General features: G+C 39.5%; 1 protein-coding gene across 1 annotated transcript in view; it reads right to left on the bottom strand.

Annotated features, from left to right (window-relative positions):
- Positions 1–5,413: 5,413 nt before the first annotated feature.
- TSHZ3 (teashirt zinc finger homeobox 3) overlaps positions 5,414–11,748 on the bottom strand; it is a 60,445-nt gene continuing 54,110 nt past the window's right edge. The window contains exon 2 of the mRNA XM_048958901.1: positions 5,414–10,262. Coding sequence (XP_048814858.1) covers positions 7,063–10,262 — 3,200 coding nt within the window. The 3' untranslated portion in view covers positions 5,414–7,062. The remainder of the gene's footprint in view (positions 10,263–11,748) is intronic.

The raw sequence follows: 11,748 nt of genomic DNA, 5'->3' as shown, positions 1-11,748 counted from the left end.
CAGCAGCCTCCCGACAGGCCGAGCCAAGGCTGCAGGCATGGCGGTGGGCAGGCAGAGGGCAAGGGCCACATCCCGGCACCCACTCAACGGGGATCCCATACCTCTAGGCTGCCCTACACGCCACCCCGTGATGAATTCATGCTTTATCACAAGCCAGAGAACACAGAAAATTTTCAACCGTTTGGAGGTACAAAGAGCAGTAATCTCAGCCTGAAACAATTGCACAGAACTAAAGCAGTGCTCCTCTCTCCTAGATCTACTTTTAAGATCCCTGTCAAAACAGCCCTTCAAACACATTTGATTGGGTTGGGGCTCATCACGCTGTCACCAACTCACTTTTCATTAGGCTGTTGCTCTCTGTTAGCCTAGCCAAGCAGAAGAACTCAAACACATGCACAAATTAAATCGACATCCAAACTCCACCAATATACAAAGCAATTTAAATGATATTCATTAGAGCGATGACAAGTCCTGATGAGGCTTTCAGGAGCGGAGTCCTTCAGCTTCTGCCGACTCGGTTTCATGGTCACTGAGGCGGAACTGCAGTGACTGTACCTCCAGCTTAGAAAAAAAGAGCCGAGAACACGGCTGTGCTTCCCGACACACCTCCCTCATTCTCCCTCTGCACAGGTTTGCAGCTGAGCACACTTCAGGCGTGCCTCACGCTTCTTTGCAGGCTTTTCACTGCGCACACACTTTAACAAACCCTCTTCCTTTCCCTGCCACCTACAAATGCGCCAATTAAAAAGAATTCCATTTTCAAGTAATTTCATTTCGCTTGGCTAGAAAGGTCACTAACTCACAATTATGATGGCTATAAACATGTCCCCCGTTTCCTACCCTGCAAGAGAGGATGTGATATGTTGAAGCTTAATAAAGAAGTATTTTTCATTGTTAATTTATATTAAGTTTAAAAGTTGCCTTCTCTTCATTTTTATTTTTGATATGAAAAATAAAATTAAAAAAAAGATGGACACTATCTTCTCCACAGGAATGGGAATAGGGCAGACAGGCCTAATGCAGGCTTTTCTACAATGCCAAATCATTTGAAATTCATTTCCCTTGTGACCAAAGTCCTTAATTCAGGCATCAAGAGGTAAGAAATCAGGAAATTAGCTCACAGAAGACCAGCGCTCTTCTCGGCCCCCTGAAATCTGAATATCTCTGCAGCTGGGAGATGGGCAGGACAGGCATACCCTGCTCCTTTCTCCTTGGCTGCTCTATGACTGCCTTTATTTCCTCAGACAGACCAACAACCTTAAACCCGAGATGCAGAGAAATGTCCTGTTACATTATTACTTTAAAATTTCATCTCCTGGCATTGCTGGCCTGGGTTGTAATTTTTAATTTTGCTCTTTAAACACTCCTACATTGAAAGATAGGCACCGTGGTATAGAGCATGATTTGCAGTTGCACATTTTCATTTCAATAAAGGTTCTAAAAATGAACTTGGTGAGTGGTGTGGACGTATCCATCCATTCTAAAGTGTGTATCTGATTTTAATTATCTTAAAAGATGATTTAACCAGAAGTGCATTTCAAGCTATAAATATGGTGAAGTGAATCAAGCAACAGCTGCTGAGGAAGTTAATGTGTCCCACCTAAATATCGTAATTTACTGCTGAAAAGCAAACAAACAAACGAACAACTAACTACCCTAACATGTAGCAGGATACAAAGTATAAATGACTGTGGTTTTACAGGTAAAAAAATCAATTTATGTAACACCTGCACCATGTTTGCATATGTACTAGATAATGAATACAGCACGTAAGTTAAGTATCATAAAGCTAAGCATTAGTAAAACTTAGTCATCTTTCTCATGCTGAACATTTAGTGAAAATTACTGCCCCAAACCAAGGCCTGAAAACAGATTGTAACCTTGCCGATTACTCCAGCACATTCAGACATGTATAATGATGCTTTAAAACATAATTCTGCTCCCTTCTCTAAATGACCCCCATTCTTTCTTCCTATACTGGTTTTAAAAAAAAAAATAAAAAATGGACTTCTTATGCAAATACTCTTCAGTGAAAGAGGCAGTTTCACAATCATGAACATATACAAACTTTTCATTATTACAGCATAATTACTGAAAGCTCAACAAAATTCACTGCTACCACACCCTGAGCAACAAAACCGCTTTCATACAGCAGTCGGCAATTATTTCTTCTTCTCTTGTTTCCCTACAGCAGGTCAACCCAGAGCTGGAAGGCACAGCGCGGTGCCAAGGCCCAGGAGAAGAGAATTTGCTGGGTCCTTTAAGCTGGAGATTATATGTATGCACCAGCATTACCCAAGGGAGTTACACAGGAGTTCTCCCTCTGCAACCGTCCAACTGTACATGATTGGTTCACTCTTTTCTCAGAGAAAACTCAGTGACTTTTTAAAAAGTTTTGCAACTTAGGAACTCTTTCTTTTGTTTACTTTTCGTGACCAATTCATGCTTTGTGACCAGTTCTGTATTCTCATCCACGAGAACTGTGGGTAACTGAGAACCCAGCAAAGCTCTAACACGTTCTCAACCTAAGAAAGTATGCGAGAATGATTACCACCATTTGGTATTTTCCTAAGAAATACATAAGGCTCTCAGGAGGCATATTTTGAAATGTAAAATGTATTAAAGTTAGCTTTATTACCAGTTGTCTCTGTCGTCACTTGCACCACGGCTACTTCTTTTTCTGTTGCAGCTGAAATAAGAACTTACAAAATTAAAGGTTCTCCTCTTCTACGCGTGCCAATATTTTCTTAAATCTCACAGTATTGCCAAAAATTTTGCTGTCATAAAATGCAGTCACATTTGTGCCTAGCTGCATATACCAAGATACATAGCTGTATCAAAGTGCAACAGATCATTCCCATACTGATAACACTTATCTGCCTTGGTTTAGATAAGAAATCACATATCGTGTTTACCACAAAAGCAACTGCAAAAGTAAAACGATATACTTTCAATTTTAATACAAACAAACAAAAACAAAACAAAACAAAAAACATAAATATAAATAAGATTCTAAGGTTTCAGAAAGTTCCTTACACTAGTTTGAAAATCACATTTTGGTTAATTACAGATTTCTTGCTCACTAAAGTCACAGATACATGGTGGTGTTCTTTTTGTTCTTCTAGTTGCTTTTATTTATTTATTTGCTAAATGTTGACTTCAGTGAACAGCTAAGATCTGGCATATTGATTTCTTGTTGTGAAGTGAGCTGTTCAAGCTCCATTTAAGATTTTCATCTTGCATGTAGCCCTGAGCACATCATAGCACCATAAATTAGTTAAATTGCACATTTATCACAAATGTTATTTTAAGATACTGCGTAAATGTGATAGCTGGAAGATATACAGTATGCTGCAACAAGCCACTACTTGGGTGGGGTTAGACCAGGGTCACCTTTATACACCTGTGATTTAAAGCTCTTCCAATCACAATCTCATTTTTAAACTCTTTCTTGAGGCATTTTGTTTTCTCTCACATCTGATCTGCATCTTCCTAAATAAAACATCAAACGCAACACAAAAGTTGGAACTCAGATACATATTTTAAAATCCCACATTTGTACCTTCATGTCTAATAGGAGAAAAATTATCTTCATATAGTCAGGTTGGTGATTTGGTTAGCACTAATGGTTACTGTGCCAATATACATATCAGTGTATTGATGGAAAGGACATTATTCCAGTTCACTGATTCTCTAAATTCTTTATAGTATGAAATCACATTGGTATGCCAGTCCTGAAGGTTCTGAAATGCAAGCTGAACTTTATTTTAATAAATTGAGGATACGCAGATCCTGAGAAGCCATTCATTTGCAAAGTTTGAAGAATATTTTAAAACTGTATTTTAAAAGTCATTTCTGGCGCACACAGAGATCTAGCTGCTCCCAAAAATTTCCCCTGCATCTATCTCCTCCCTGGACATTGGGATCCAGAGGGTTGGGCCCTGGGAGGGACTTCATCAGACTGGATGAAGCTGCACCAGCGGCATTCGGTGCTTGCAAGCATCAACTCCTTGTCTGTATTTTAAAAATAAAGAGAATGAACACTGCAAAAGACTGCAGCCTCCTGCTTTTCCTCCCTCCCGAGCCCCAGATAACTGTACTGCATATAGAGCTTTTACCATTACTATTATAAGTCAACGGTGCATCTTAAAAATAAATTGATTGACAATATATGCAATAATCTGCCAGTCTCCTTATGTGTGAGTTTCTGCTTTGCAACCAAACACTATATTTAAGCTGTTCTAATTTTCAAAGGAGGAATTCTCTGCCGTAGATGCAAAAACTGTGCCTGCATTTAGGCTGAGACCATCGATATGCAAAAAAGCACAGAGTGCTGCCAGGGAGTCCTCCTGGAGGGCAGGGGATGGCTGGGCTGCACCTCCTGGGTACAATGGGTACTCCTGGGATGGGCTGGCAAACATCAGAACTGTGTAGTGCGATTTCATTGCTGGAATTTGAGTGGAGGCCATAACATTGACACACAAATGACCTTAAAATCAGATACAACTGTGAGCCAAAAGAGGAGGCAAAAATGCAGAGCACTAATTGTGAATCCCATTCATCGAGTCTTCTTAGCACTACTGGCTGCAGAATGAACAGAACACTCAGTTACACTGGGCAAGACGTGGCACTGGCTTTCATGGTCAGAGAAGAAGGGGAGAAAGCACAAAACACATTTAATTCACTTACTGGAAGACAGCGTATATTTTTTTTAAATAAAGTAAACCAAAGATTTGACATTCAGATAGTAGCTCTCACTTAAAGCACGATTCCTAAGTGCCACAACGGTGGTTTTGGCTCCCTGAACCATTCCTAGTCTCCGATTTCACCTGCCTGGCAAAAGGCATTATTTACGTGCATAATTATACAGGTAATTTGGAGATGCAAGTTGTTGATGGGGGTGACCTGTCACCACCAGTAGCAGTCCGTCACTCTCATCTAAACGCACCCGCTCATTTGACACTTTTATCCACCTTTCTTCCCGCTGTACCCCAGCACTGAAGGCCAGCAGAGGCTTCCCTTCCCAGTGGCTCCGGGAGCTCTCCAGCCTCAGGTGCCTCTCCAGCTGCCCCAGGAGCATGGCAGTGCTGTTCCAAACGTGTGCCCAGCTGGGCAGGGAGAGCAGCACGGCTCCCTGCTGGGCTGCAGGCGCAGAAAAGTGCCTGTTTGCTATGTTGCACATTGCTCCTAAAGCCTGTCTTTGCAGCCAGCCTTACCTGATGTTTAAAAAGGAGTTATAATGCTCATTTATCTGTTCCGGAGGAAAAAAAAATTGTTAATGCAGCCTTTGAATAAGTGCTACCCTGCTCTTTAAATGCTAAAGTTCACTAAAACTCCAGTGATTTATGTGCAGCTTTTGACTGCCAGCACCTGGCAGATGAAGAAACCTACTCAAGCTTCAGTCATAAACAGATAGCATACAATTTAATTTTAATGTGCTCGTTAGTCGTAGCACATTTCAGACATAATTGTGAACGCAACACAAAATTATAGCAAAAAGACAATTTTAATGCTGCTGTAGAAAAAAAGGTTATATGAAGAGTCATATAATGGTGCTTCATTGTCAACAACAAAACAGGGCACAGAGTGCGTTACAGTGTCTGTGCTGTTTACATGCCAATATTTTATACATAGATTCTCATATGGTGTCAGCTGTCAGTTACTTCTGCAAATTAACTGCCAAAAATGGAGACGAACAGAATCACTTAGTGTGCTGGTAACCACGGGTTACCTTTCATATGCCTAAAGATAAAGCTGCAGTATGGAATCTTGGGAGAATAATTAGGCAGAACAAAACAGAAAGTTACCAATTGAAATAAAAAGGCATTCTACAATAGGAAATAACAACCAAGAGCGCTTATAAATAAGTAAAAGAGGTTATATCACAGAATGCCTCATAACTTTTAAGCAAAGTATTACAGTACAAACATTTTAAAGGCTTTATCAATGTTTAGGAAATACAGTACAAGTTTTTCAAATAGATTTAACCCTTTGAGCACTGAGTTTATTTTGAATTTTCTCTTTTTATTTTCTTTTATTACTTTTTTTTACTAATAAATACCTTTAAAAGTCACGTTGTGCAAAACAGTTATAATGCATGCCAGGAATGCAGTCCGTGGCTTCTGTTTCTTTAGACGGTTTAAAAAAAGAACAAAAAAAACAAACAAATAAATGATAGCAACACTAATAAATATGTATAATTTAAACATGAACCTCTATTAATATAGATGTACTGTATAGCAAAACAAAACAACACATACTTTGCTTTAAGAATAATGTTTCTGAATACTTTATAAATGCTATCTGTGGTATCTTTCATCATACAATTTACAACGTTTGGATGTTAAAAGGAAAACCGTTAGGCCTAAAAAATGAAATTTACACTATATATAGCAGTTCATACCTGGGGTTATCAGGTACAAAAAACACTGTTGCTAAAAATGCTGAAGAAAAAGAAAATGGCGTTAACCACAATCACATTTTCCATAAGAGATTTTGAAATATCTATACAATATATACATCTATGTTTCAATGTGAAAATCATATTTTTAAATTTCAAGGTGTGAGACACCTCTGCATAAATGGAGGTTCATATTTGTAATCAGAACTAAGCTGGTAAGGGTTTAAAAAAAACCATATCCATACATTTTTACCAAATTAATGCAAAAGTGCTTCAAAGTACTCAGAGGGCTAAAGATTACAGGGTGAGAAATACCAGCACACTTAGGTCACATGAAAAAAGTGCACCAGAATCAGTTATAAATGCTTAATTAAACTGTCTGTTAATGCATGCAGCTTGATGCATCAGAGGGATGCATAGCAACTAAATCCAATTTACACAAAGTTCCAAACACTTACCACTGCATTTTAACCTTCATATTTTACCAGTAACAACAGCTGATTATGCACCTCTAAACACTGTACAGTTATACAAAACAGTTCAGCCCAGAGCGACTCTGGAGTTAAAATAAGAACATGTGCCAAGAATTAAACAGTAGCTTTAAGGCGTCTTTGACAGTTTTCCTCAAAGCAAATTACAGTTATTTTAATCAAAAGCAAATGCTACTGCTTCTCTAACTCTGAAACATACAGAAGATGATCCTCTGGTGACTTCCCATGTGTTTTACTAAGATGAAGTTTAACAGCATGCTTGCTTGCAAAAGTCCTGTTACAAAGTTTGCACTGGTAAGAAGTTCCGATATCTTCCTCTGGAGAGGATGTCACCAGCTTTTCAGACGGTGACTTTGCTTGTGCTATCTGATTGTTAATCTGTTCACTGGACAGTTTGGACAAGTCCCTTAACCTGAAACCCAGATGCGATTCAAGATGACTGATATAAGTTGAAGGAGTTCTGATCTGTGAAGCGCAATCATTACAAAAGAACACTGGATGCCCAGTGTCCAAATTTTTAAGGAACTTAGTTCCTCCCGTCCTTCGGAGCTGGTATTTCACATTGGCTAGCCAATGGCTAATGGTGGTCATTGAAAGTCCCGTAAACCTGGAAATGTGCATTCTTTCTTGAGGGCTTAAGTCTGACATTATGTATTTCCCCTCTGAAGTCTGCCGTAAACTGGCTGCAAACTGGGCCTGCAAGATGAGCAAGTGCTGAGGGTTCCAGTTAGACTGACGTCCCTTCCTTTTCTGAGCTGGTGTACTCTCTTCTGGTTCCTCTATTGTGGTACCATCAATGTCAGATTTCTCAGATATGCTGGAAGGTGTGGAAGATTTTGATGTGTGACTTTCTGTCAGGTTCTTCAGCATATCAGATATATCTGACAAGGCATTCTCGCGTAGCGGCGAGTTTGACATGAATGACACGACTGCAGATGTCTTTGCTGTTGTCACTGTAGATGAAGAAGATGCAGAAGATGTCGATGTGGATGACAAAAGCGCTGAACCCAAAGAGCAGCTTTTGTCACTCTTGCCTTTCGTCAAATCTATGGGTTGGTCATTGTTGACATGATAAAAATAACGGTCTAAGTGGTCTGTTTTTTTGGACTGGAGAGGTGGGGTGGCCACTGCAGCCTTTTCTGCCAAACTGTTGCTCATTTTAAAAAGCATGCTCATTGGATCCAACGCGGGCAAAGATGGCTTTGCTGCCTTCCCAAGATGAATATTCATGACAGACTGCAGTGCACTTAATGGGTTTACAAATGGCTGCTCAGGAGGGTGATCAGTAATGATAGCCGTGCTGCTGCTTAAAGAACCTACAATTGACTTAGCAGGCTCTTTCCCATTTTCCACAGGTTCTACAGTTGGACTGTCCTTGCAAACATCTCTTTGAGGGACTGGGCTGTTTTGTTGGCTTTTAAAGCCACCATCATTGGAGGCCTCCATTTTGAGAGGTTCACTGACTTCACTACTGCACGGTGAAGGTGTTGCACGCTTCATTGGAGAAAGCTTCCCTTCGGGCTCCTTCATTTTTTCCTCTACTTTAGCCACCTTCTCAGTGACTTTCTTTACTAATTCTTCCATGGCGTGAAAATTCGTTTTTGGCACAGGTGAGGTCTGGCTGCTTGGTGGAGATACCAAGGGCTGGCTTTTAGATGGCGATACTAGTTCACTGTTTCCAAACATGGGCTTTAACGGTGCACTCTTCCCAGATGAACCCAATGACAGCTTCATCATATTAGGCAGCTGATAAGCAGCATGAATGCTAGGGTAGCCACCCCAGCTCGGGGTGCCATTCTGGGCTTTATTTATAGCTGATGTAACTGTGTTTTCTAAAGACTTCAATATGTCCAGTCCCCCTTTAGGGCTTTCTTCTAGGTCGTTTTCAGTCAAGTAATGGTATTTCGAAGAGATATCATACTTCTCCTCATCCTCACTTGACTTTTCTTTCTCCTTCATTTTGTCATCAGCAATGCTTCTTTCTTTATCTACTTCTTTTTTTATTTCAACATTTAATTTAGGGGAAACACTAGAAGGCGTATTGGAAGGAGATGTGAAAGTGGTGGCAGCTAGTGGCACAGACTGGACTTTCTCATCTACTAAGGATGTTACTGTAGGCGTTGCTGGGGCTTCTATAATAGGCTTCCCTTTTTTCATGGCAGAGTTGGTGACTTTAATAAAATGTCCCGTCACCATCATGTGGGCAGTGAGTTCCTGCAGAGTGTCATGAGAACTTCCACATTCCATGCACTTCAGAATTTGAGATTTCCTCGCTTCAAAGTGCCAGGCATAGCTGGCACCGTTCTGGTGACCATAGCGATTATTTGGTGTAATGTAAGGATTGGAATTCTTTTGAAGTGCATCGTTGGTGTCTGAGACAGGTGCTTTTGGTGTCCCACCTGTGGAATCTGGGGAACTTGGAAGTTCAAGCTCTAGTGATGCTTTCTTTCTAGTAGCTGGGATAATTTTAGCTGCTACAGGTGTAACAGGTTCCTTCAGAGGCACTTTTTGGTAGTGTTTTGTTTTGATCATATGAACACTCAAATCCTGAAGAGATTCAAATGAATGACCACAGTACATACACTTTAATACTTTCTGCGCATCTTCTTTCCCTTCCATTTCAAGCAAAGAACGTTTACGAGGTTTGGACCATCTTTTAGGGTTATTGTTATCAGTTTCATGGTTGTCATCTCGATAATGTCCCGTTTCATTCATGTGCACTGTTAATTCTACTAAAGTATCATAGGCAGCACTGCAGTCTTTACAGCGGAATTTACTGGCTCCAGTAAATATAGAGCCATAAAGCTTACTGCTTTGTCTGTACAATTGAACTGTGCTAAAAAGGCTTGGTTCAGGAAGAATTCTGCTCTGAGAAACTTGCTGCAGTGTTTTAGCCATTGCGGTCTGGTGCCAGTCAAAGCTGCCACTTCCACAACTGCTGCTGCTGCTGCTGCTACTGCTGCTGCTGCCATTGTTTTTTTCTGAAATTGGCTGGTGAAGATTCAAATTGAGATTGGACCAGTAGGAATTGGAGAGGAAGTTGTTATATACAGCTTTCATTTGTTCTAAGCTATCAGATACGGTAGAGTCTTCAAGTGGTATTGAAACCTCCTTGCTCTCTTCTTCATTTTTAATAGAACTGCTCTCAAAGTCTGCCATGCGGTCACTCGTCTCACTGATATGTGATTCACTGTCCATTTCATGGCTTGAAAATTCAGCTGCTGGAGAGTTTTGGTAGCTTTGGCAGTTCTTACTGAAGTCTTTTTCTGGACATGCATATTTTGCAGAAGGCTCTCCATCAGCTGTGTTTTCATCAGCTTCCACATCTTCTTCCACCAGTGCTGCTGCTTTTAGTTCATCTGAAACATAGGCTATTATGAAGAGAAGAAAAATAAGTTAGTTTCTGCTGATCATACTTTCACTCAAGTGTTTCAGCCAAAGAACAGCACTTATTTGTAAAATTAAACAGTTAAAATTTAGCGTTTCTTCCGAGCAAGAAAAAAATCTGCTCTTCAAACATAATTTGCCACCTTATTCTTCTCAAGGGGCAACAGCTTGAAATTAAAACTAAATTTGAAATTAATGAAGCACATTCTGGAGGTGGCATTCATTTCTAAAGTAATAAATTACTTGTATCAACCTCAGAGACAGCAGTTCCTGTCTGTCAATTAATATGTCTTATGCTTCTCCTACCCCTAATGCATTTCTTAACAGACAGATTCACAATTTAAATTAAGCAAACATTTTTTGCTCATTACAGTTTTGAGACTCAATCCTTAATAAATATAGAGTACAACAAACATCAAAAATTCCTACAAAGTAAAAGAATTCCTAATTGCAATAATCAAAAAATGAGATTTTCAAGAAGTTATCATTATTAGTAGTATCATATTTTAAAGGAGGAGAGAGTAAAAGTAGGTGACACAACCTTCTGAAACAACTCACTACGAGTTGAAGGGTATTCATTATGGGTATAACAAATGACCCATTCACATTTAAACATACCTTTCTCAACGAGAAAGCCCATGCAGAATTATGTCAGGAGCTATGTCAGGAGCTAGTTCAAGAAAATTGGTATGCTGTACTCATTCTTGCTGTATAAATATATACAAGACCTTCCAGTGGACCTTACAAATGTCAAAGTGTTTGCTCTTTAGACTACTTTGTCAATATTTACTCAGCATAAGCTATACAGACACCCAACAGGGATCCTGTCTTTTTTTTCCTTCTCAAGTAATGTAACTGGTGATGTAAATTTAAGATACTCTTCCTGAATAGGATAGTTGGGAACTGACAGTAAACACGTTCTCTTTTTCTCCACTGCTTCTGTGCACGTATTGTACATACATTAAGTCTACCTTAGTTTTTCCTTCAGGAAAGAAAATTACGGTTAGGTTAAGAGAGGGATCATTAATTGATAAAAATAATCTATTTTTACATAGTGAGTTAATTTGCAGCTATTCTTATTAAATGGAATTTAGAATTTGCTTTCAATCTCTTGCAATTACAATTACAAACTTCAAAAGAACATGTTTCCAGTAGACGAGGGGTAAGGACACTTGACTTTTGACCTTCCCTGGAACACATCTGGAATGTGTGGGTATCTGTATCGTAAACACATCTATAGCTTGTTTATGCAGGCAATAGTGCAAAGGAGATAATGATTAGCATCCCAAGAACACCTACTCTAGCTCACAGAGAGAAAAATGTAGGACAATGTAGTAGATATCACATACACAGTATTGAACTTTGCAAATTGTGATTAAATGTTGCCAGAAAATCACAAAAGAAGAAAGCAGCTGTTAAAGCAACAATGAAATTCGGCTTTTAGTTTCGTATGCAGTACTTCTTCATTCA

The sequence above is a fragment of the Lagopus muta genome, chromosome 12 (genome assembly GCF_023343835.1).
Source record: "Lagopus muta isolate bLagMut1 chromosome 12, bLagMut1 primary, whole genome shotgun sequence".
Classification (NCBI taxonomy): Eukaryota; Metazoa; Chordata; class Aves; order Galliformes; family Phasianidae; genus Lagopus; species Lagopus muta.
The sequence above is the reverse complement of the archived record's forward strand: the minus strand, read 5'-3'. Positions and strand labels throughout refer to the sequence as shown.